The following is a 27,223-nucleotide window of genomic DNA, read 5'->3' on the forward strand; positions in this document are numbered from 1 at the left end:
CCTAAGAGGAGAGGAATTCATAGCTACAAGAAGTAGCAACACCAACAGCTGCATTTCTGCTCTGAGATCATGAAGGAGCAAATAAAGAATGAGTAGAATTATGCAGAAATGACAGATAATGAATGCAGCAGAGAGGGGAGAAGAGGGGGGAGATTTCTGGCATCTTTTCTCTCCACCCTTGCAGCCTGCACAAGGGCCACCCAAAGTCTAGCCCTGTCTCAGCACTATTGTTCATTTCTCTCCATTTGTAAAGTCAGGCTCCTTTAATACCAGGGGTCCAATTCTACAGACCTTGTTGGCAGGAGAGAGAAAAACAACTAATGCATTTTGGAAACCTAAAAATGCTCTAAAATGCCATTTCTGTAAATAACATTGTCACAGATTCAAGGTGTGCTTATCAAGCCTAGAAACAAGTGTCATATCCCATTGAAATGGAGGATTTCCCAGTTCCCCATGGCTATAAAGTTCCTATTTAAGATTTTTCAAAGCCAATGACAGGATTTAGCCACCCAGCTCCCATTAGTTTCAATTAGATTTTGTGGCTAAATCCTCCAGCTAGCTTTCAAAATCTTTCACTCTGTTCCTAGTCCTTGGATCTTAAACCTGTGAAAATCTAAGGCCTAATATTGCCTGTCCTGCATCTCAGAGCAGTAATTTTGGGGGGAATCTATTCCACATTGGAGAGGAAAGAACAAAACATCTCTTTAGAGTCTGTTTAAAAAGGCTCAGAGGTTTGGAATTTTAGTGGTAACTCAGGCAGAGATGGATTGGTGGACAGAGTGCAGGTCAGGCAATCAAAGCAATGCAGTTCAGTTTCAATTAAAAGCACAGAATGTTTAAAAAGCAGATTTTTAATAGCAGAAGTCTTACAAACATAGTAGGTTTCTCAATGTATCACCCTTACCAGTCTTCATCTCCTTGTTCATGAAGGCCTCCAAAGAGAAATGACATTCTTAAAGTTCTTCCCATTAAGGATTCTAATGTCTAAGCATCTTCAGAACTTCTCTTCAGAACTGGACAAAAAAGTGGGCGGAAAAAATCCAAACATTTTTGAAATAGTTTCCATTTTGCAGGGTTCAAAACTAAACATTTTTTTCTCCAAAAATTTTCAAAAAACTTTCCCATTTTAATTCTCCCCCTTCCTGGCACCAATACAATGAATTATGTAGAGGGTTGGGTTTTTCATTTTCTAAGTTTGCTACTGTTTGTGACACTTCCTTAACTTTGGAAAAGCTTAAGTAGCAGAAGGAAAAATGGAAGAAATAAAAAACAACCAAAAAATCCTGGATATCGCTCACTTTATTGTATTCAGTGGCAAAAAGGGAAGGTTTTCCCTTTCCCAACCAACTCTATCTTTGACCTTAGCACAGACTTTGGATAGAAGGACAAGTGAAGAGCTCAGAGGGGATCTGTGTAGCAGTGAGTCTTCTGACTCTTTTCTTCCTCAGCTTGCTCCTATCCTGCCCCAAACCCCTTGTGCCCTGTGGGGCACAGAGTTACATACAGTTCAGCTGCTGGTGTGCACCCCATAATCCTCTCCTCTCCTGAGGGGAAGCCACATCCATGTTGCTGTCAGGTACTACAGAGGGAGGAAGAGAATTTGTCTCTTACTTGGTAGCTCAAAATAAAATAATTCTCAATGAGACTCTCCTATTGCTAGAGGAAATTAGTAAACTTCTGGTATATTTACTGAATCAGAGAATGTATTAAATGATGATGACTCTTCAAAAGAGCATCTGGAAAAAGGAAACTAACTCTGGTACTGGGTAACTTTTCAAACCTTCCTCCACTTTGGAAAAGCTACTGTGGCAAAAGAGAAAAGGAAGTAGAAAACCCCCTAGACAGCATTCATCCTATTGCATTCAGTGACAGAAAGGAATAAAGAAAAAAAAAGGAAACAAGGAGGAGGAAGGTGAAAAAACAAAACACTACAATTTCAAAAATTAGAAATTTCAAAATTCAAAATTTCAAATTCTAAAATATTTTGGTTTTGACAAAAGAATTAAAAAAGTTAAAAAAAAAACAAAACAAAAAACTCCCAACAACAAAGCTTTTCAGAAAAGTTTTCAGTTTTGGAAAAAAGTCTTTTTTTCAATCAAAAAATACTGTAAATGAAACAATTCAGCCAACTTTACTTATTTGGTTCTTGTTCCCTCTTGGCTGGACTTCTGGGCTTCTCTGGTGTCCCTGATATGCTAAAGCAAGAAGACACACTGAATGTATTAATCTGCTCCATCAGTTGCCTGACAGCTTGACTAAGACTGGGACTCTAGGATGTAGTGATTTAATGCTCAACTAGTTCCATGCTCAAAATGAATCCAAGTATCTATCATTCCTGCATTATCCTAGGGGCGGATTTAGCCTCCCAATTCAGTGGGTGCACGTCTCCACTTTCTTGCCTTGCCGAGGGGGAACCAACCACCTGCAGCAGTAGCCTACGCCATGACACAGCATCCCTAATCCCAGCCCAGTCAGGAGGGGAGGCCCCGGGGAAGGAGAGGTGCTGGAGACTGAACTTGCCCTGCATTCACTCCACAGCTATGCCTCCTGTCCTGTGGGGCTGGACCTAGTTCCTCACTCCAGGTGTTGTGTCTGGTGCACAGGGCCAAAACACCACTCACTCAAATTTGGCCCAGCCAGCCGTCCGTCATAATGGAGGGGCAGCTCGGCCAAGCCTGGGATGGGAGCCCCATAGAAGTGCACCCTCTGCACATTGGTTAAACCGGGCCTGATTTCTGTGGGTGCAATTGTACCTATGGACCCCCAGTAAAACTGCCACTGTATTATCTCCCGTGTGAATCTGAAAAGGAAAAAAATACTTTGGGTGTCTATGTACCTAGAAGATAGTGTAGTGTGAATACTTCCTTTTGGAGGGGTTGAGGGGCAGTTCTTTTGGCAGTCCTTTAATGAATGATGGTTTGAAACCAATAGCGCTATTTATTGTGAAATAACAACACTCTGTGTGTGTATCTATATATACAGTTATTGGTATTACTGTAGCAAGTGTGAACCCCAGTCATGGACCAAGACCCCCTTGTGCTAGCTGCTGTACTAACACAGAACCAAAAGAGGGTCCCTGCCCCAAGGAGCTTGCAATCTGGGTATAAGCCAGGAGACAATAGGTGTGTATAGTAAGGCAGATGAGGGAACACAATGAAACAACAATGTGTGTGTGTGAGCTCTCCAAGTACTTTACAAAATATTAAGCCTCAATAGCTAGGTATTATACCCAGGTTACAGATGGAGAAACTGAGGCACAGACAGGTTAACTAACTTGCTCAAGATCTAATGGCATGTTAGTGGTAGGGTCGGGAATAGAATCTACAAGTCTCAAGTTCCAATTCTTTTCTTTACTTCCTTTTGTAGATTTATCATCATTATGCAGAGATTTGAGTTGTGTCTCTAATCCAAGGGTATGAGTCTATAGTGAAGGAGGACAGCTGAATAACAATTTAAAAGTTGTATCACAAAGAAATTAATCAGCTATTCCGTGGACCACCCCCACAGCTTCATAACAGCAAAATATAAAGTGAGGAATTTCCAAAGTGAAAAAACACTGGGTAACCCTTTATTGAGATTTTCTTGTGTTTTATGGCCAGCTCTTCAGTCAGCCCAGTTCCATTGATTTATTTAGATTGATAAAAATGCTAAAAAAAAGCACCTATCCAGGGGCTGAGGAGGGAGCACCACACAGCTCCACTCCGTTCCCAGCTCTGCTCTGGCTCTGCCCCCAGCTGCGGCCCTGGCTCCCAGCCCTGTGCCCGGCCCTCCCCCAGTCACAGCCCCCAACTGGTCAGGCCATGGCCCTGTACCTGGCCCCGCACCTAGCCCCGGCTCCAGCCTGGGCCACTGCTCTGTTTCCAGGCCCAGACCCACTCCCAGCTGAGACCCCAACCTCAGCCCCCTTACCTCTGTCCATGCCCTCCCCCCGGAGCAGCAGCCCTGCTTCCAGTCCTGCTTTGGGGGGGCATGGACAGGGGCAAGAGGGGGCGCGACCCTGCAAAGTGTGGGGACCACTGCTTTAGACACTCTCGATATAGTTTAAAAATCCATCCTAAGTGCAGCCATTTAAGATAATCTACCATAGCTCTCCCTCAGAGAGTTCCTTACCCCTACAACTGCAGTTCTCCCCCTCAGCCCCCATTTTCAGATAGCTGAAGGGAAAAAAAAGAGATAAGACACAATTTACCTTAAAGATCATCAGATATGGGCTATTTGACACTGTCCATTGACTTTGAGAGAGCGATGCCAATTTACATCGACTGAGGATCTAGCCCCATATATCTCTTGTTTATTCAAATACTTCTTCACATAGAAACTAAAAATGAAATATTGCTGATGTGCAGCATCTATTACCTAACGAGGGGCAGCAGTACCCATCAGTTGGTATTTTTGAATATGTGAGTATAAAGTAAACACGTTATAAATGGCAGCTCAGGTGTTAGCATTTAAAATGATAAACTGTATAATTGTAAAAGTGAGAATTAATGTCTGACAACAGAAGTTTCACACTGGCAGCACTCACTGCCTGTGGATGGTACCTGGTATCCATAAATTGCACCTTTCATTTTGGATAAGTAGATCTGGATAATAATAATAAAGGGGCAGTTTCAGGATGGGAGAGAGGTCTTCCCAATCACCTGTAATCTTCTCACATTCAGAAGCATCTTAAGTCTTTTCTAAGCATGTTGATACTGCCTGAAATTCACAGACACCCCCCCAGCCTTTGTTTGTGTTAACAGGATGAGAAAGTACAAGGCTTCCTGTTATGTGTGTGTGACAGCTGTAGATAAGCGGAGAGCCCTGGACAGGAAATCCGCTTAACTTCGGCAGTGTAACTCATCTGAAGCTTAGGAACTCTTTTAGAGAGAAGCCCCAATGGAATGACACTGTGCTGGTTTAAACATGGGGGACATGGTAGAGAAAAGTTCTGAAGAACCTCTGGTCTCTTTGGACAATGAGTGCTCCAGGAAGATGGGGGAACTTGTGGAAGTCTCAAGCGGTGACAAGGTTAAGTTTGATGACACTGGGCTCTCTATGGTGCTTCAGAATGGCCTGGAGAACCTCAGGCTGGAAAACTCTCTCACAGACGTCATCCTGTGTGTGGACAGGATGGAATTCTCTTGCCACCGTGTGGTCCTTGCTGCAGCAAGCAATTATTTCAGGTAAGGCAGTTTTAAAAACAAAAGCCTTTTTTACTCAGTACATTTAGTCTGGGAATTTCTAAGGAGCCTAACGTTGGGTGCCCAGCTCCTACACTTTCAGTGGGTTTTGGACCCCTAACTCCTTTACCTCCTTTGATAGTTTAAATTAGGAAAGCAACAGTGTCAAACACTGGATTTTTATGTATCAACATTTGTCACGTCTACTTGAGACAAACGGAAGGAAAACAGTTGGCGGGTGAAGCAATGGAAGAATAAAATCTTAGCCAAATATTCTGAGCATTGTTGTTGATTACCCCTCATTGAATGCATCTGTGTATCAGGCAAAGAGGAAGATTCACTTCAATCATGGGATAGTTTTATTTTAGTGTGACTTCATTTCTGGAAGTTGTCTTCCCCCCGCCCCACTACTATGAGGTAGAGCACACATTCTGTAAACCCGCTGAGAAGGAAAGAGGATGCGTGTCCTATTTCCTGTCTTTCCCAGGATTATTGTAAAATCAGTTGAGAGATGGGAACCCCCTGTATGGAAGAATTTTTAAAAGACCCAAAGACTCCACCTTCAGTTCTTTTAAAACCACAGAGAACTGCCCACTTTATGCTACTCACTGGAAGGAACAAAATTGAGACTTGTGGAGAAACACAGTATTGGTTATCACACATTTTCCATCATCAGTTAGACCTTTACATTTGCATGGCTGGGAACTTTTTTTTTTTTTAAACTGTTGAGATGGCCTCTTGACTGACTACAATGGAAACTGGAGGCAAACAAATCTGTGATCATTTGTGATATAAGTAGGAAGTGCCAGTTTCATGGAGGTTAGTAAATTTTACTCACAGAGATCACAAGAGAAGTGCTATTTTAGGCATCTGATACTAAAGATAATACAAAATAATATTTACATGTGAAACTCATGCAGCTAAAAGCAGTGCCCCAGTGTTTCTCAAAGTAGTGCCATATGGAAAAGGGAAGAGAAACAAACAATTAAAATATGAATTAAAATAATGTAACTGAAAAAATGGTTAACTGTTAAAAAAGTATTATGTGTTATCGGGGGATTACAGGTCCCTCCAGCCAGAGTGAGCCTCAGTGCAACACGAGTGGCTGTCAGCATAGCACACAGCTGATTGCTGTCAGCCAGTCACCTGCTGTTGGCAGAGGACTTTGGGAGGATGAAATGCCCCTTGGGTCTATGATGCCTCCTCAGCCCTTTGGGACATGTCACAAAGATGACTCAATAAAAAGAGGGTGGATACTGGCTGGGTGCTGTCATGTTAACAGCAATGACAAATACCCCAAGAAACTAAAAGCCTATGAGACCTTGTTGATGTATCTCACAAGGGTTCACTGGATGCTGCATGTCTGCAGAGAGCAAATAGATTCAAGAATTATTCCTGTGCTGGGATTTCACTGATTTGTCATGCTGAATTGGGGTCTTTAGGTCTGTACAGGGCCTAGCACATTTTGGGTGCTAACATAATATAAATAATTAATAGTAAATTCACACTTTAAACAGGGTTTGAGCAGAGGCCAGGCAGAGGTATCAACCTTTAGTCCTTCCTCAGTTATTATTGAAGAGCAGACATAACATAATGCTTCTGATGGAGTCCTGTATCCTGAAACATGCCTTAATTCTTCACTTCTGCTGCGCAAAGTTAATGATGCAAAGAGGGCACCAAATCAGAAGAGCAGCATTTTACACCTGATTTGCACATGGCAGTGAAGAAACAGGTCCACAGAGGTTAAGGTCAGCATTTTCAGAAGCACCCTGTAGTTGGGGAAGCCCAAAATTTGGCAAGGTTTTCAAACATGGGTGCTTAATCTTACACTTGCAAGTCCAAATTTAGGCACCTAAGTGGCTTGATATTCAAAATTGCTGGGCACACTGCAGCTCCCATTTCCTGGGTATCTAAATTTGGACTTGGAAGCCTTACTTTAGACACCCATTTTTGAAAATCTGAGTCCGAAGCAGTGGCGTGCCATCCATGTCTGCCAAGTATGCCCTGCATTCCCAACCAGGAGTGCATTGTCTCACGGGTGGCCTGCAGGATGCTTCTGTCTGGCCCCCATAGAAGACACAATTTTGTAGAACAAAATGGCATCCTCTGCATCACATGACCTAGCATGCGTCGTATTCATGTGAAGTCACGCCGCATGGAGGATGCCATTTTGGACAGCCTCAGGCATGCAAGTGAGTTGCTCCATGCCTTACTGTTGCTGTCACGGCATGTCCCTAGTCCTAAAGCTCCATTTATTTCTGAGCGGGGCTCAGCACCTCTGAAAGTCAGGCCTCTGGTAGCTCACTGGGTTGGGCACCTGAAAAGAGAAGCATCCCTCCTTAGTGGCCACTTCTGAAAATTTTGGACTAAGTGACTTCTCCAAGGATACAGAAAATCAGGGCCATGGTGGGGATTAGAATCCAGGCATTCACACTTTAAACCATGTGCTCAACCAATGAAAGCTCCACTTCTCCTGCATGTGTACATCTGCAATATCTATGCATGCACACAGATGTATAAATACCTACAATCATCCCCCCACGTAATTATGAGGCAAATCCTGAGGTATATGTTAGCCCTTCAATCCCGCAAAGGGGAGTTCTGCACCATCCTGACCCATCCTGAAGAGCCTGAAGACAATGGCATGGAAGGGGGTGAGGAGCAGGAGCTCCGCACCTGGAACCTCCAAAGCAGACAGGAAGCTCAAACTATCTACGGATCCTGAACTTCTTCTCCTCATCTCTACCCAGGCCCAGTGGAAGTTACTGCCCTGGGGGTACAATGGACCCTGCAAGTGTTGGGGAGGCAGAGTTGCCTGGGGATATATCTCCCATCTGTCAGTCAAGTGGGAAGAGACTGGCCACAGTAGGGGTGCTATAGGAAAGGCCAGGACTCCTTTTTGTTACATCCCTTCCTCCCCCACTCTCCCCATAACCTTCAGGGAGGAGTGATGTGGTGTTGCCCAGTGCCTTTCAGCTCAGGGTCTCAGCACACATCACACACAGTGAACAAGTCTCCTGCCCGCCTCCCTCATGAGGCAGATGAGGGAAGTATTACCACCACCATTTTAAAGATTAGAGGACAGGTACAGAAAGGTTCAGCAACTTGTCTAAGATCAGTGAGTCAGTGTCACAGCTGGGGCAAGAATCCAAAAGCAAGGTCCTGAACTCACCTATGGGAGTGGAAAGCCCCTGTAACTCCACTGAGTTACTCCAGTTTCATGATGATGATGTACGTGAGATCAGAGCTGCGCCTCCCCTGACCATCAGTGCCCACTTACCACAAGACCGCAGTCACAGATCTATGAGATAAAGGAGTGAGGGCACAGAACAGCTGCATCCTAGGACAACAGACAGTTTCTCACTCACATGAGAAGCATTTCCACCACCCACACTTGCAGTATGTGCCCTTTAATTCTTTACCTTTTTGTACAGAACTCCTCTCTCTGGAGTGTATGCCGGCTGCTTTTGTTCTCAAATGCCTGCCTGCCTGCCTGCAACACCCCAGATTTAGTCTCATCAGAGTGCAGCACCCCACTATGGCAAGACAGAGTGAAAAATATAGATGTAATGAGGGCCTAATTCCTGCTCCTGTGGTTGTTAATGGCTGTTTTGCCATTTACTTTAATGTGAGAAAGATTGGCATAGTAGAAATCAGTGAACAGAAAAATGCTAAATAGCTGTGATGTCAGTGCAGTGAAAATGAGAATGTGGCCATTCCTTAAAATATCATATCTGCCCAAGCCTTCTGCTCAAAGGCTGTGTCTTCCCTACCATACACAGCAGGATAACTAACGTGGGTTGGCTACCTTGCTGTAAAATCCCAGTGGAGACAAGGTGCAGGTCGCTTTTACTGCAGTGTAGCTAGGAGAGGTCAACAGCATAGGCCCTGCCTGTGGCTCACTTCACCTAGGTATTTTGAGGTAAAAACTACAGTGCCTTGCATCCACTAGGGTTTTACAGAGTGATAGCTAATCTTTGTTTGTTATGCCCCCGGAAACACACACCTTTTCAGGCCATGAAGACTTTGGCCCTCAAGACAATTATTCACTTCTCATGACACACTGTCCTCCTAACATTGCACCATATGCAGGGCCGGCTCCAGGCACCAGCTCATCAAGCAGGTGCTTGGGACAGCCACTCTGGAGCAGGGCGGGGCTTTCAGGTATTCGGGGGCAATTTGGCAGAGTGTCCCTCACTCCCGCTGGGAGCGAAGGACCTCCCACTGAATTGCCGCAGATCGCAATCGCAGCTTTTTTTTTTTTTTTTTTTTTTGGCTGCTTGGGGCGGCAAAACCCCTGGAGCCAGCCCTGACCATATGTAGTCCTCACTAATCTAGAAAGATTTGGCATTCAGGGTTAACAGCAGATAGAATTACATTTGAGACTCACACATGTTTTCCTCTGGCTCTAGTCGAAAGCAGAGTCAGGTACTTCTAATCTTATTGTTGTGATTGCATCTTCTTTGGAATCTGGCACATGGCCTCTAAGTGATATCTGAACTCAGTGACCAAGATCAAGATGATCAGCAGGTATTTAAAGTCCATAAACCAGAATTACATGGGAGTGAGAAACTATTCACCAGTAGTAAATTCACCTTACAGAAGAAAACTGCTGGAAGAGAGGATCAAAAATAAAAGATGGATTAAAAAATTAAAGGAAGATAAATGTGCATGATCATCAAACAGCGATGAGGAAGCAAAGTGCATCTAGATGGCTCTTAGGTAATTCTGTGGTTTATATCCCTCACAAAATACTCTGTTAGGATTAAGATTGTGCAAGTGTCTTTCCCTTCAAAAACAACATCAACGACCTAAGGAAACTGCCATTTAAGGCAATAACAACAACCAAGCCAACCACAATTCAGATTCATTACCACCCACATACCCTTATATCCCAACACACAGACTTTTCAACTCCACAACAAACTCCGTGATTGGGATTTGCTTCCTGAGGGGTAAGAGTATATGTGTTTGGAACTATATGATGGGAAGTTAGAGAGAGGCAGAGGTTGTGAATGAGACTGGGGTTTAGTGCTGGAGAGTGAGGCTGATTACAGCAGCTATCAATGGGGCTCCCACCTGACACCTGCTGCCCATTGAGTCCTCACCTCTAGTGCAGAGGCCAGTTCACTGGCCCAATGATAAACCTGTCTCCTTAGTTCCATGGGCCCACCTCCATCCCCCAGCCCTTTAACTCGATGCCTGTCCCTCTCCCAGAGATGGAAAATGATGAAGTTCCTTGTGTCCTCTCCTCCTGGACCAGGCACAATTTAGCCCTTGATGTTTGTGAAGTGTTTTGGTAAATGTAGATAAAGTATTATCATCATTATTACCATTATGATTTAACAGATCTATTCTGTCTATTTCATTTAACCTTCTGATGCACTGCAGGCCATTATTTTAAGAAGTTTACTCCTGAATCAAGTGTCTATTTAAAAAAAGCTTCAGTCTATTTCTGCAGACTGTATGTTTTACATTTTACAGAATAGACAGTGTGACCCTTTAGCAGCTCTATGCTTTTATCATCAGATAGTCTCTGAACTGGGCTCCATTGTATAATAACCATGCAAATATATATTTTAAAATCTAGCACTACAATGGTATGGAAGTAATTGACAAAGAATTTTCTTTGTAATTTTGCTACAATATTAATTGTGTAAATACAAAGCAATCAGAAGGGTCCTGCACTGATAGAGCATATTGATGCTGGTAGGTTCAAACCTGGTAGCTATATTTTTTCAGAATGCGTAGTCCTTCTTGGGTAACCAATGTACAGCTCTTGTTTCAGGGCCATGTTCTGCAATGATTTAAAAGAGAAGTATGAAGAAAAAATCATAATTCAAGGAGTTGATGCAAAAACCATGCAGATGCTGTTGGACTACACTTATACAAGCCAGGTGCTGATCACAAAGCAAAATGTACAGAAAGTCTTAGAAGCCGCCAGCCTTTTTCAGGTTAGTGAAAAAGCACCTTCAGCACATAGACTAATGGAAACACATTGTTTCAGTCATTGCTGCCAGAAGGATACAATTCAGCACACATGATCAAATTGCTACATGCTTCTTTAATTTGTCATACCCATTAGAGATCTTCAGCTTCATATTCATTTGTATCATGGTCACATCTAGGAGCCCCAGCTATGGACCAGGACCCCATTGTGCTGGGCGCTGTACAAATACAGAACAAAAAGACAGACCCTGTCCCAAAGAGCTTCAGACATGTGCTGCCTGAAAGCTCATGGTATTATACCCTTAGTGGGACTACATTCTAATCATAATGCAGGCAGATCTATAAATGGGCTACATTATTCAGCAGGTCAGTCTAGAATGATCATAATGGTCCCTTCTGTCCTTAAAATCTATGAATCTCACAAATATAAAGCTCTGTGCACTGAGATTAACCAATTACTTTAGAATAATAGAAGCTGATATTTACAGTACTCTGGAGAGGTGTGCTTGTTAGGAAAATACCTCCACACAGCAAAAAGTAATTTAATTTTAATAAAAGGCAATTTTACTTCTCGTCCCTTTCTCTCTTCCCTCCAACCCCATGGCCTGAGTGGAATGGCCCATGAATGTTTTCAGCATTCCAGTATTGCAAACCCCCAGCATTACAAAATCAGAACATTTTTTTTTTAAATGCTGGGCTATTTTTCTTCTTTTTTTTTGCTCTGTCAGGATCAGTTTTCAGGCTTTACTCTGAAACCTCGAGGGCAAGACACTTTTTTTAAAATGAAAGTTGAAAATCGAGGTTTGGATGTAGTCACCTGACTACATCCGCTGGGGCTTTAAGTAAAACACGAAATATCCTGAGACTCGTGGTAAAATCCTGAGAATTGATAACACTGTAGTACCCTCAGTTCCCAACTAGAATGTTTAACTGATAGTATCGGTCCTGGCACTGGCCTTTATAAGAAATTCTACTCTATCCTGCAAACCTGCTGTAGCACTACTGCACACTGATGGGTTCTGGACCATTACTGGAGAATATTCCAGTTCTTTATGAGGGTTAACACAATGTGTTGCACAACATGCCACTTTTTTGTCTCTCTTTTGGTGTGGTCCAAGCCCCCCCAACAACCTCTTCGCTCTCCAAGTCTGTCTCAGGCCCTACCCCTTATCTCACCGCAACCTATAGGACTATGAGCAGCTGGTGGTTTTATCTGCATGTTGCTGTCAGAGCCTCAGCTGCCCCTCTATGCTGTGATAGAAAGCTCCTTGTCACCCAATCTCATTGAGCACTGATCTTAGGGCCCCTGCCAGCCTCTTCCCACCCTCACTGTACCCAGCATGCATCACACCTCTCTGTTAGAAGGGCTGAGAGCAGATGTCCTTTCTGCTCCCAACAGAACAGCTAAGTGGTGGTCAGGGAGCTGCCAGAGAAGCTTCTGCTGTGCAGAAGCAAAGAAAACAACCTTGTCACTGAGGGCAGAGGTGGCTGAGGGTGGTCCTCATCCTCACTACCCTAGGTGTCCACTTAGCCTTGGGGAACTACAGTGTCCCCAAGAAAGTGGAAATCGATGTTTTGTGGGATTTTTTTTTAAATTAAGGCTTAAGTGAAGGTGCAAAATCCAGATGGCATGGTTCGGAGCAATGGGGAGGGGGCAATCCTGCTTCAAATAATTTTGACCTGTTGAAGATTTATAGTTTTCTCCATTCCGTATGTGTGATTTGCTTTCCCCATATGCACCATACACTTCTGCAACCTTCTGTCAATGGATGCAACCACACAGTATACTTAACAGTGCTCTCCACCCACTCATGAGCCTTTTAGGACCAAAATATAGACCATCCTATTGACATCACTTCTGTGCACTTGTGAGCATATGTACGTTACACTTAATAGGCTACGTATAAATAGACTGAGCATAGTTCAGTGGTTAGCCCACAGGCTGGGGAGTCAGGAGTTCTAGGTTCTTTCCCAGCTGTATGAGTGACTTGATGAGTAATCTTGGGCAAGTCACTTATCCTCTTTGTACGTCGTTTTCTCCCATCTATAAAATGGGGATAATACTTATCTGCCTTATGGGAGGCAGAAAGCAGGGGAGGCTGTGAGGATTAATTAGTATTTGCAAAGTGCTTTGAGATCTTCGGAGGAAAGCACTACTATAAGAGGAAAGTATTAGTATTAATAGACAGTGATAGCCCAATGGAGAAATTCAATAGCACTGGGACAGACAAGGTAACATTGAAGCTACAGAGCTCTAGAGTGGTGGCACAGCAGACTGCTGACATTTTTAGAACAAAAGCTGTAGCAACAACCACAGTATTTTGATTTTTAATGTAGCCCTGTTCATTAGTCAGTTGCGTTTCTCTAATCTCTTGACCACATGTAAATGCAAAACAGGAACCAGATATCTGTGACCAATGCCTGTCATTTTTCAACTTTAGTAAACAGTCTACATATGTCAACAGGATACAGGTCTGCCCAGAAATTCTACCCTGATTACTTAAATAAATCTAAATACGATTGCATTTAATTGTGGGTTTACTGTGTTTCACTTCTCTTTCTCCTTCAATTACAGTTATACAACGCTCCCTACAATGGAGAACAATAAAGTTAAAATGGCCAATCATTGCCATTAAATAGAAAAAAAATGAGGATACTACTTTTAATTATTCATAACATCTCCTTTTATTTGTCTTTTCTGCACTTCATTCTTTACTAGAACAATGTTAAATACCAGGGTGCTACTCCCCTTTTCAATCAGCAATGCAAGAAAAAGCAAAGCATGAGGGGTTACTTGCAATCACTTGTGCTCAGAAAGGGTTGTCCATTTGTTGAGCTAATCACCCGGAGACTAATCTTGCTCACATCATAGTCAGTGGATATGGGGATTACAGGATTGGGGCCCTAATGTAATGGTAATTAGCAAAAGTCAAAATGCATCCATCATAGCAATTCTGATGCTTTATTTCTGGAATCATTCTTTTGATTTAAAGGGACAATGTCAAGAAGAAAATTGTATTTCTGTCTGATGTTTTTTAAATCTGTTGCAATGACAACACTAAGAGGTTAGTGTTTTCCTCAGGGCATCTACTCGGTGCATTTGACAGCCTATTTTGTAAGTCAAGGTCACTGTTTTGCTGATGTTTAGTCTTGCTTCCCGTCTCATCCACCAGCAAGATGACATCATGCTCACTCTGGCCTGAGAAGGGAGCTCCCTTGCACAGTGCTGGGGGAGCTCACAAGCTTGCTCTTCCATGGACCTAGCAAGACCTCCCCACGACTAAGATTATTGGACAAAAGTTTCCCTGCAAAGGCAGCAATGGTGGGAGTACTAATGTAAGCAGGGAGTTGGTAGCCACTGAAATGCCTGCAGCCCTGGGAGACTCGACTGCACTAACTCTCCAACTGGCAGAGAGGAACTGGTGGCAGCATTGGTGGGGAATTTCTCACAGAAGTCTAGTGTAAACACAGCCCAAGTGGAGGTTTTACCAGTAAGAAGGAGCAGAGCTGCTACCATTTCTGAGCTTAGGATCAGGAAGGTGACTCCTTTTCTTGGGACCCCTGCGAGGAGCAACAGGAGTCAGGGAAGGTGGTGACTGGGAGAACCCCCTTCTTTACTTCCCAGACCTCTGCTTGTGGCTGGACAGCAATGGAGCCCTCTTTATTCTTGGATGGGGCCAGGACGCAATTACAATTTTTTGGTGGGAGGGGAGGCTGAGGAGACATGCTCTTCTTTCCCAAGCCTTCTGCAAAGGGAGCAACAGGAGTTTGGGAGTGGGACAGTGCAAGACAAATGTTTCCACTCCCTAAGACTGTGAAGATCCTAGAAGGAACTCAGAGCTGGTCTACACTGAAAATGTACACTGAAAAATCCACACCCCTGAGAGACGCAGCCTAACCCCCGGTGTAGACAGCGCTAGGTTGATAGAAGAATTCTTCTGTCGACATAGTTACCACCTCTCAGGGAGGTGGATTCACTACAACAACGGGAGAACCCCTCCCGTCACTGTGGTGTCTACACTGAGCTGTGCCTCTGTAGCGTTTTAGGTATAGACATGCCCTCAGTGATGGTGGCGCTGCTGTTGGTCAGGCAGGCACAAATGTGCTGGGGAAGGTGGGGACCTGAGGAACATCTGCTAGTGTTGCTCTTTGGCCCCATCTATTTTTCCCTCCCTGAAAAGTCCCTTCAGAACATCAGCAAGGAAGCAGAGAAACCCCGACATATTTTTTAAAATTAAAAAAAAATCAGGGCATATTATTTAAAGGGCGCTCTCTTGGAAACAGGAATTTATTTTTAATTAATCAATTTAAAACTCTTCAATTTGACAGTGTCCCTTTAAATTACAATGATTCTTGCATGGTTAAAACAGAGCTGAAGCCAGGTAGGAGAGGAAGCCCATATGAAAGCACTGCTGTAAAACAAACAGCAGTTTCTGAATAATGGGTCAGATGGTGGTAAATAAGGAAGTGTTATTTACTCCTCATAACAGAAGAACTAGGGGTCACCAAATGAAATTAATAGGCAGCAGGTTTAAAGCAAATAAAAGGAAGTATTTCTTCACACAACGCACAGTTAACCTATGGAACTCTTTGCCAGAGGATATTGTAAAGGCCAAGACTATAATAGGGGTTCAAAAAAGAACTAGGTACATTCATGGAGGATTGGTCCATCAATGGTTATTAGCCAGGATGGGCAGGATGGTGTCCCTCGCCTGTTTGCCAGAAGCTGGGAATGGGTGACAGGACATGGATCACTTGATGATTACCTTTTCTGTTCATTCTTCTGGGGCACCTGGCATTTGCCACTGTCAGAAGACAGGATACTGGGCTAGATGAACCTTTGGTCTGACCCAGTATGGCCATTCTTATGTTTTTATGTACTCCATGGGCGTAACTGAGATCAGAATCTGTCCCACTGCAGACTTTTTTAATGCCTCATGAAACACTGTCAAATAAAGTCCAAAGACTGTATGGCTTCCTCCACCTAGATATGGTCTGTAGTCCCAAGAGATGTTTAATTTGATGGCCTCATCACCAAACCACCACAAAAGTGACAGAACTGGATCAGCAGGGGGTGTGTTACTCTCACAGGGGTTCCATCTATCTCCCCCCCCATGACTCAGAGGCCCTATTTATATCCTTCTCCTATGCCACTACCAATGCCTGGAATTCTCTCCCTCTCCCTGTGACCACCTTCTGTCCATTTAAATCTCCCTCCAAACTCACATGGGCCTGGATTTTCAGAGGTGGTGAGCACCAGCAGTTTCCACCAGCTTTAACTGGAGTTGTCCGCACTCAGTACTTCAGAACACTAGTCTCTAAAGCATCCATTTTTGTATCTCATCGGTCCAAGCTGTGTTGTCTGCACCTGATTTAAATCATTAGCTGCTCACCAAGCATACTCACCAAGTAAATAAACAATGATAAGGGCAGGAAGGATGATCTAATGGATAGGGCCCTGGACTGGCACTCATGCGACTCAGGTTTAATTCCTGGGTGAGCCACAGACTCCCTGTGTGACCTTGGGCAAGTCACTTAATGAACTCTGTGCCTCAGTTCCCCATCCACAATATGGATAAATACTTTCCTACATCACAAAAGTGTTGTGGGAATAAACTCCACTCATGACTATTAGGTGCCCAAATTCTGTGGTACTAAGGGCCATATTTGCTACCTTTGATTATCCTCCTTAAAAGTCTCTTTTGTTATGATGCCTACAAAAAATCTGGACATTGGTTAGGCTGCCAGTGCGTTGCCTGAGATCACTGCTTGTCATACTGTATTGTCTCATTCTTTCCTTGTGCTCATCAGTCTGTATGTAACTGTATATTATCTAGTGTTTTATACTCAGGCTGCAAGCTTTTGAGGGCAAGAATCTCTCTTTGTTTTGTGTTTGTCCAATGTCTATCACAAGTGGGGCCTGGCCCTTAACTGGGGCTCTCCACGCTACCACAATACAAATATATAACAACTGCACAGTACCTTACATGCTCCTTGTGTCTGTAGTTTCTGCGGATGGTGGATGCTTGTGCCAGTTTCCTCACTGAAGCCCTCCATCCGGAAAACTGTGTTGGGATTCTGAGGCTGGCCGACACTCATTCTCTGGAGAAGCTGAAGCAGCAAGTTCAGAGCTACATTATCCAGAACTTCGCTCAAGTGCTGCACTGTGAGGAATTTCTGGAGATCCCCGCTGACATTCTCTACAACACGCTAAAGAGCGATGACCTCTATGTCACCGACGAGGCACAGGTTTTTGAGACTGTTATGAACTGGGTTAGATACAAAGAATCTGAACGGTTTCCTCTCCTACCCTACGTTCTTGAGAACGTCCGACTACCCCTTCTGGACCCTTGGTATTTTGTAGAGACAGTTGAAGCCGATCAACTCATTAGACAGTGTCCTGATGTCTTCCCTCTGCTTCAAGAAGCAAGAATGTACCATCTGTCAGGCAATGAAGTAAGTAACAAATGAAAATACTTAGTAAACGGGGGGGGGGGCTGAACCAATTCTAATTAAGGAATATTTCAGATTGACAGACACAGAACTCAGCATGAATTTTGGAGGTGAAAAAAGATATTTACAAGATAGGTTCACAAATTAGTACTTCTGAAAAATAAGATAATCATGATCAGTTACCCTGGAGATTTAACTGTGAAATCTGAGAGGTTTCCAGACAGCTTATTTTAACATAAAAGCATTTAAGAAAATGTTCATGAATCTCTGAAAGGAGAGAGAGAACCCCTCACACGCAATTCTGTCTAATATCAAACTAAGGTTAATCAATATTCCTTGATGTGTTCCCTGGTAAAAAGGCAAATCAAAGGTAGTACTTTGGACATTACTTTCTTATTTAAAATCATCTATAACATCAAATACTGCTAAGCATTCCAGTGGGTCACTTAGGGTAAGCAGTACCATACCTGCATAAACAGTTATCTATGTCTACTTTCCCTTCTAAAATATACTCACTTTGCAGTTGTACTGTTGAGCCCAAAGGTTCAATTGTCAATAAAATTGTTATGGGTTTGATGCAGGAATTCCGGGGTGAAATGATCTGGTCTGGGTTATGCAGCAGGTCATACTGGATGATGATAATGCTCCCCTCTGGCCTTAGAATGTAGGAGCTATTAAAATATAAGAGAGGAGGAACAGCCTGACTGGAGATACATATGAGCTGGGTTTGTTAAAGCATCCCGGGTTCTTGAGATGTGTATGACCGTCTGCACAGGCCTTCACTCATATCCTCCATCCAGACAGCACCTCTTGAGTATGTTATTCTTCACATACCCTCCTAAATAACGGTTGTGTGATGTTATGGATGTAGTCTGACTCATGTGCTCCACCTCAAAGATGGCTTTGTTTAGTGTTGGGTGACGTGATTCCCATTCATAGCGTGCTGTACTCTGCCTGTATACTTGGGATGGGGGCCATATGAATCAAGTAATGATTCTGGTAACTTTTAAAAAACCTGCTGCTGTACGTGTGTGTGCTGTATACCCTTCTGCTGATCAGAGCGTGTAGCACATCTGCTCAAGCAGTGCTAGCTGTCTTTATAGTACAAAAAAGGCTCAAGTGCAGGGCCGCTATTCAAATTTGCTCTGAACTGATCCTGGTTCCATGCATAGGGCCAGCTAGACAAAGGCATTCAAGAATTTCAGTGTGGGTGTGAGAAGGTGCAGTGTCTGCCTTTATTAGTTATCAGGGAACCTTTTAGGAAAGGAAAAACTTGCTGTGAAAAACACAGGTTTGATCTCAGGGACAGAATCCTGAACAGAAGTCTGTATAGCCTATTCATTAGTACAGGACCCTGTGACATACGCGTGTGCCTAACCTGCAATCCACAGTCCCATACCCTGTTCCAGCCCATCTCAGCCCAGGTGTAACAGGCAAAGGTGGAAATGGAATTCCCTAATTGATCCCTTTCCCACATGGAAAGTTATGCTTCAGTCCTAGTGCCTGGCCTACAAAAGAGGGTCATCAGATGTCAAAATTTCACAGCTGAGAATGAGAGACCATGTGCTTGTGCTTCCCCACAGCCTGAGGAGTGCCAGGAGAGGGCAGCAGGATGTCTGAGGTCTGCATAGATAATGGTGGAACCCTGTCTTTGGAGGGGAAGGGGCTAGATAGGCTCCCTGGTGAGGAGCCTGCATAGGGCATCACAAAACACAGGCAAGCCCTGACTCCAAATGTGCTTAGCAATTTAGGCCAGCCAGCAGGTGACCCAGTGGCAGTGCTTTGTACTGCCTTGCTAGAGACCTGGGTTCAGTCTTCAGTCCCAGTGCTTGGTTGTCTGAACCAGCGGTCGATGGCAGTGCAGTTGGGCCAGTGGGGTTGTGCAAAGAGAGTGCCACCCATCACACAACAGGTATTTCCCTGGATGCTGAAGGGGCAGAATGTGTGTCCAATGCTGATGGCTGAGACAAAGGACTGCGAGGCTGGCAGAGGGGTTAAAATAGGGATTATGAGGCATCTGCAGAGCTCTGAGACTTGCTGACAGTTTAGTAAGTATACTGAGCAAACACAGAAAGGAATTTTACATCTGCATGACCCTGCTTTTTAATTTAGATCATTTATGCCAGTTTATAGAAACACACCATAAGTTAGTTTTAAAAGTCAAAGAAAAACATCTAATGCTGCTTGACAGGGCAGAAATTTCAAATAAATGGTAAATTCCTGTATGCTATAAAAAGCTTTCCTTGAAATTTCCACTGCATTCATTCCAATATGACTAATGGTGTATCTACTAGGAGCAAAGGATGTCATGCCACCTGCACTTCAGTGAGACGCAGCTTATCAGTAACACCTCTGAACTTAGAATCGTGACTAACTCCCCTTGTAAATATTCTCCTAGGAACAGCACAGGACTTTGACACTTTTATTGTCAACATAGAAACAGTTTGCTAAAACCAGTCTCACTCTGCGACTGCAACACAGCATTTTAGATTTGTAGAGAAGCAGAGTGGTTGAGTGGTCAGAGCTCTAGCCTAGGACTTGGGAGCATACTTCCTGTGTGACCTTGGGCAAGTCATTTGGTCTTTCTGTGCCTCAGTTCTCCACCTGTAAATTAAGGATAATAGTACACTCCTACCTCACAGAAGTGTTGAGAGAATAGATACTTTAAAGACTGGGAGGTGCTCAAATACCACAGTGATAGGGGCCATATAACATCCTAAGACAGGCACTGACTTTCATTTTTTCCGGTGGGTGCTCCACCCCTGCTCTGCCCTGATGCCCTGCCCCCACTCCAGGCCCCACCTTCTCTCCACCACTTCCTGCCCCCACTCTGTCCCCTCCCCTAAGGCTCCACCCTCACTCCGCCTCTTCCTGCCCTCTCCCCGCAAATCCTGCCGGTCCCTGAACAGCTGATAGACGGGTTGCCAAACAGCTATGGCTGGTGGGTGCTGAGCACCCACTATTTTTTTCCATGGTTGCTCCAGAACACCCTTGGAATCAGCACCTATGGGAAGACAGCTGTTCTCCTGGGGCTGATTAATATCGTGTGAGAGGAGATTCTTTCCAATGTACTATAGGCAAAACTTGGCCAAAGAACTGAACCAATGGGAGGTAAATTAGGGAGCTACTCACACAATAGGGTATAATGCTGTTTTTAACCACACGAGACACATCCTGAGTATTCATTCTATATTTCTTGTGTCTAGATTATTTCAGAAAGAACCAAGCCCCGGATGCATGAGTTCCAGTCTGAAGTGTTTATGATCATAGGTGGTTGCACAAAAGATGAAAAATTTGTCGCTGAAGTAACTTGCCTGGATCCTTTGAGGCGGAGCCGTTTGGAGGTGGCAAAATTACCAATCACAGAACAGGAAACGGAGAGCGAGAATAAAAAATGGGTGGAGTTTGCATGTATTACGCTAAAAAATGAAGTCTACATATCAGGTAAGGAGCAAGAGAAGAGAACACAGGAGTCTCATAAACAAGGCAGGGGAAATAGGTACAGCTTTTATGAAGACCAGCAGCTCTCAACATGTCCAGATGACTGTACCCCTTTCAGGAGGCTGATTTGTCTTGTGTACCCCAAATTTCACTTCACTTAAAAACTACTTGCTTACAAAATCAGATATACAAATACAAAAGTGTCACAGCCAGACTGTTACTGAAAAATTGCTGACTCTCTCATTTTTACCATATTGGTATAAAAAAATCAATTGGAATATAAACGTACTTACATTTTAGTGTATAGTATATAGAGCAGTATTAACAAGTCATTGTCTGTATGAAATTTTAGTTTGTACTGACTTCGCTAGTGCTTTTTATGTAGCCTGTTGTAAAATTAGGCAAATATCTAGATGAGTTGATGTAGCCCCTGGAAGACCTCTGCATACCCCCAGGGGTACACGTGCCCCTGGTTGAGAACCACTGATGTAGAACATATACTATGCTTTGTAAATTGACATAAACAGCTAGTGTTAGAGCATTTCAGCCATTGCCTTTGCCATGGTTGAGGGACAGACTCCTGAGAAGCACTGGGCTGAGTAGCAGCAGTGCTGAGCCTCTTAGAATATTAACATGGGTTCAGTTTTCAAACAAATGCACAACTATATTTGCATGGATTGATGTGCATGCCCAGTGTTGGCACACCAAAGTGTCAGGAATGATAGTTACAGAAAGGCCTCTTACAGCTGCATATGCAGCATACAATCAACAGTAGCTACCACAAAGCTTTTCTGGAAGACCCCAATAGGAGTTCTGCACAAATAAGCAACAGTCGATAATTTGCAAACAGTAATGGTAATTGTATTACTTGGGATTGAAAATCCTATTTTCAGGAGCACTTCAATAGTGCAGAAGGTGGGACTTTAAAAAACAACCATTTACTGAAAGCAAAGTTAATCGCCATTACCACCGTGAAGCCCAAGAGTCCGTGGACAAGGCAGCAGTGTGAATGTGCGATTGTGGATCACAGTTTGAATGGATTCAGAAGAGAAATTTAACTTCTATAAATACCAGCTCCATATAAACCCATATGAAGACAAGGAAGACGCTGGCTTGCTTAGGGGATTGGCAATGGAATACAGAACCTTTTATTTCAAACTCACAAGTTCAAAGGCAGGTCAGATTGGTAGTGACTCATAACCAGCTGACAGCTGTTTTGATGACCTATTGGAAATGAATTTGGTGATTTCATCCCGTTTCCTAGAGGAAAGGTGCCCACTGGTTCAAAGCCACCCTCGCAACTGCCATGACCTAGTTGCCAGTCCAAGCGGAGAGGTTACAGAGTGAATGGAGGCTACAGGTTTTCCCAATGTGGGATGAAGGGTGGGGCTATTCAGGGAAGCTTGCCCAGCCAATGTCCTGGTGCTGTGGGTAGGAGACATCATTCTGCAGAGTTCTCAATCAGGCACCTTTCCCAAACACAACCTTTACTTCAAAAATGAGTGAAGTAGAACAGGGGGAGGGGGAAGTCAAATGGGAACATTCTGCCTAGAAGATGAAGCTGGTCTAAAATATCTCCCACTGCAGTCTGTGTTTAGGACTACATGGATTTTAACAAGCTCGCTCCAACTTAGTCTTTATTAAATCTCCTTGTTCTGGGGCCAGGATTCATTCTCCTTCACTCCCCATTAGTTTAAGGAAAGGAAGTTCAATTTTCATCCTACCATTACATTCTGCTCTTTATTTCTTTAGAGCTTCTTCCTTTGTTCAGTAGTCCTTAGCGGGGGCATCAAAGCCAACATTCCAACTGGGAATGTTTAACAAACACCCCCCCCCCCAAATCCTATGCACCTGTCGCACTCCGAGAGCTCATTACTGCCTGCCTTTAATCTCGCAATCTGTCTCCTTAGCCCCAGGCCTTCTGCACAGGGGCGGCTCTACAAATCACGCTGCCCCAAGCAGCGCGGAGCGCTGCACCGCCCTTCCCCGGTCCCGCGGCGGTCTCTCTCGCGGCTCTCTTCTGAGAGCTGCTGCGGCATGCCCCGGCAGGTCCACACCGCGGGGGACGGGACCACCTGCGGCTGCGCGCTCAGCGAGAGCCGGCGAGCGCGCGCGGGACGCGCCGACGACCGCTGGTCGCGGTCGCGCGTTTCCCGGCGGCTCCGTCCGCGGCGGAGCTCTCTCACTCGGCCAAGCCGCCACCGCCCGAGCCACCCCCCTGCCGCCTGCTTGCGCGCGCGGGGCGCTGAGCCCTGCCTGCTTCTGCACCCTGTCGTCTGTGGCTGCTTCTCCCATTCTTTCTATCCCCTTTAGCTGCTCTGCCTCTAGACATGCCTAGACATGCCCTGCTTTGTAAGAACTGCTTACTTTGATCAGCCTGGCACTCTAACTAGCATCCCTCCTCCCCTTCATCTACTCACTTCCTTGATCTCTTCACCCCTTTGGTCCCCTCCAATCTGCTTTTCACTCTTTCCACTCCAACAAAGCTGCACTGGCCAAGGTTATTAATTGTTTTTTCCTAGCTAAATCAAAGGGGGGCACTTATCTATGCTTATTCTTCCTGATTAGCCTGCTGTCTCTGACACTGTTTATCACTTTCTACTTCTCTATTTTCTTCCTTCTCTTGGGCTCTATGACGTGGTTCTTTTCTACCTTGCTATCCACTCCTTCAGTATCTCTGCGTCCTCATCCCTCTACCTGCTGGTTTCCCTCAGGGTACTGTTGGAAGTCTCAGTCTCCTCATTTACTGCAGTTACTGCTCTTAATGAAGAGAGAATATTAATGCACAACTTCCCATAAAGCTTAGGACAAGGCATTTAAATACCTCCAGTTCTCTCAAAAATCTCACCCTCCCCCATGATGTAGACAGAATTCAAAAGCATGGTTTAGTTCAGATTCCTGTCAGGGCTATTGTCTAATGCAGGAGAGAACACACTGTAATGTAAATGGGAAGGTTGCGACAATATGTGGTTGGAACACCTGCTGTCTCTAAACGTTACTGCAGATAAGAATGCTGACATTCTGCATTCATACACTTCACCTGTTTGAGTGCAAATAAAACAACATATATATATGTGAAAAATTCATAGACACAAAGGCATTACCAATGAATCTTCCTAGCATGCTAATTATCTCCTATTCAATCTGTTATTTGGCCCAGAGATGAGCTCCATCAGTTTGCAGTGATCTGGCTGTGGTACAGCATACAAATGAGTGCAGACAATTCTGTAATGGAATATGAATCCTCCTTGCAATATAGTAACTGGTGAAGTGTTTTGCGTAGCTGGACTGTAGGTTATGCAGTGAAGCTTCTCAGACTGTGCAGTGGGTTTCACACTCAACTAGTTCTGTTCGTATTCCGGTTATGAATAAAAATGACACAGAAACTAACGTACTGGCAAAAATGCTGCAAAGTTTTTGAATGAGTGAGACTCATTTGCAAACCTATTCTGGGGATTAAACTATTGGGCCTGATTCTGATCTCCTGATGTAAATAAGGAGCAATTTCACTGAAATCAATCTACGCCTAATACTGCTGAAGCCTGGGCTCTGAGACCCTCCCCTCTTGCCAGGTTTCAGAGCCTGGGCTACGTCTACACTCCTATCTGTAGTCCTGAAATGCGAGTCCGAGTTACTTGGCCTGAGCTCTGGGGCTCGCTGCTGTAGGTTAGTTATTTTTTTTGCAGCATAGCCGGCCCCAGAGTCAGATGAAGAGAAATGAGATCACAGCCAGGCCCCGTTCAAGTTCAAGAAACAATGGACCCAATGCTGAATTTTTCACTCTGAAAAAACTCCTGGGCAGACTTCAGTGGGAGAGTTTCATGGGACAGGAGTACAGGATCAGGTGCCATGTTTGTACTTTGGAAGTCAGTGGACCAGCTGGCTAGATCGTCCCTATGTAATAGCAGCTCCACCCGTGCAAAGCTGGTTTATCCTTCCCCAGCAGGACCTTCCCGGCCCAGGGGGATTCTCAAGTGGCTGAAGGACTATGTGATACAGAGCCTTAATTTTTATCATGTTTGTTTATTCACCAATTCTCAACAAAAACAAGGGGATATGATTGTTCTCTATAAATATGTTAAGGGGGTAAATAGCAGGGAAAGTGAAGAGTTATTTAAGCCAAAAGAAAGTGTTGGCACAAGAGCAAATGGACATAAACTTGACATCAACAAATTCAGGGTAAAAATTAGAGGAAGTTTTCTAACCGTCACAGGGGTGAGGTTCTGGAGCAGCCTCCAAGTGGGAGTTGTAAACAACTTAATTAGTTTTAAGAGAGCTGGAGACAGTTATGAATGCAATTGTATGACAGAGTTGCTTCAGATGGTGGGGCGGGGGCTTGCTTCTGGTTTATGTCTTATGCTCCTAAAGCTCATGCTTCAGGGTTTCAGCTGGCTCCTTGAAAGTAGTCAGGAAGGCCCCCCACCCTCTTCCCATTTATTATGCTTCCCCCCCCCAACCTCCTTCCTCTGAAGCATCAGTGATGGCCATGGATGGAGATGGGACATAGGATGGTGAGGGCCAGGTTTCTGAGCTGGTACCAACCATTCTCTCTCTCAGGTGCTTGGCTGGCTGGTTCTTGCTCACATGCTCAGGGGCTAACTGATTGCCATATTTAGGGTGGGGAAGGGAATTTCCTCCAGGTCAGATTGGCAATGACGTTGTGGGTTTTTTGCCTTCCTCTGCAACGTGTTGGTGTGGGCCACTTGCCAGGATTATCTGGCTATGGCTCACTTAATAAATTTCCTGCCACTGAGGGTGCACATTGGTCCCTGTTCTATGCCTGTGGCACATAATAGTCTAGTCTCCTGTGGGTCTCACTTGAGTTGGATTTAGTATGTGGGTGCTGGGGGGTCTTGGTGGCCTGCAATATACAGGAGGCCAGACTAGGTGATCTGGTGGTCCCTTCTGGCTTTAAACTCTATGTCTAACATTCTACAATCAGCAACAGGTCTCATTCCTGAGATTCGTCTGCACATCATTACAAGCAATAGGCCACTGATTGTATATTAAAGTTACAAATGCAAAAAGTGGTAGGACAGCTGAAGCATGAATAGTGATTCATGTATGGGAAAGAGATGGCTTGTAAAATAACCCCCAGGAATTTCTCTGCCCTCTCCAAAGTATAGCAATGCAAATTTAACTAGATGAGCTTCAAGCATGCAAGTTGTCTTCCTCTAAAGCAAATACTATTGTGTTGGAGATGTGATTCCAGAGGAAATGCCATGAACAAATGGTTTTTGTTTCTCGTATGACAAATAGAACATACTAGAGGTTCTAAGCAAATTCAGGTCCTGCCAATTATGTCATTTACATGTACTGTGTACCTTGCAGGTGGGAAAGAAACACAACATGATGTCTGGAAATACAATTCCTCCATCAACAAATGGATCCAAATTGAATATTTAAACATCGGGCGATGGAGGCACAAAATGGCTGTGCTAGGTGGCAAAGTGTTCGTGGTTGGAGGTTTTGATGGCGTACAGAGAATCAACAGCGTAGAAACATACGATCCTTTCCATAACTGCTGGTCAGAGGTAAAATACAGCCAAACTCTTCTGTTTCATGCAACTCTAATGAAACAAATTGAAATCAGGGAATTTTGTTAGGTATTTACTGTACCTCAAAATAAATGAGCTAAATTCTAGTATATACACACACATCAATCTATTAGTTGTGCATTCAAGTTGAAAATGCAGACTTCAAGGGAAGGAGGATCAAAGGGAGAATCAGTTCTGCCATCCTGACTCCTGCTGAACAGTTTCTTATTCTACAATCATTTCCTTGAAGTCAATGGGATTACTCCCAGAATAAAATAATGCTCAGAAGGCATCAAGATGGCAGAATTAGCTCTAAGTCTGTGGAAGACACCAAGCAGGTGTAAAGGAAACTACTAACTGGTTAGCTCTAGACAGGTACATGCAGACCAGCATCTCATGCATTTCAACACGAGTGTAAAACAGGCTTGGGGATTAGAAATAATCTCAGAGGATAAACATTATATGGGTCAACTAAGGAGACATTGGAACAAGGAGGAGTTGCTGGCAGTGGTGAAATGCAGACCCAGGAAACCAATAGCAGGAAGGTGCATTACAGCTGCACTATGCAGTGTAAGTTTGAGAGAGAGACCAGAAGCTGCAAGGTATTCAGTTGTTTTTATGTATGACTTGCTGGGGACCTCCGTATTTGACTATGTGGAAAATTACTACTGCTTTGCATTA

The 27,223-nt window shown here is 44.1% G+C and overlaps 1 protein-coding gene across 4 annotated transcripts in view; it reads left to right on the forward strand.

Annotated features, from left to right (window-relative positions):
* The first annotated feature begins 4,844 nt into the window (after positions 1 to 4,844).
* KLHL6 (kelch like family member 6) overlaps positions 4,845 to 27,223 on the forward strand; it is a 32,458-nt gene continuing 10,079 nt past the window's right edge. For 3 of the 4 annotated variants that reach the window (XM_039489147.1, XM_039489150.1, XM_039489151.1), the window contains exons 1-5: positions 4,845 to 5,165; positions 10,939 to 11,116; positions 17,118 to 17,567; positions 20,771 to 21,008; positions 26,337 to 26,539. In XM_039489147.1, the coding sequence (XP_039345081.1) occupies positions 4,906 to 5,165; positions 10,939 to 11,116; positions 17,118 to 17,567; positions 20,771 to 21,008; positions 26,337 to 26,539 (1,329 nt within the window). In that variant the 5' untranslated portion in view covers positions 4,845 to 4,905. The remainder of the gene's footprint in view (positions 5,166 to 10,938; positions 11,117 to 17,117; positions 17,568 to 20,770; positions 21,009 to 26,336; positions 26,540 to 27,223) is intronic. The other variant, XM_039489148.1, reaches the window with a different exon arrangement.

Source organism: Mauremys reevesii, linkage group 9, assembly GCF_016161935.1.
Source record: "Mauremys reevesii isolate NIE-2019 linkage group 9, ASM1616193v1, whole genome shotgun sequence".
In the NCBI taxonomy this organism is placed as follows: Eukaryota; Metazoa; Chordata; order Testudines; family Geoemydidae; genus Mauremys; species Mauremys reevesii.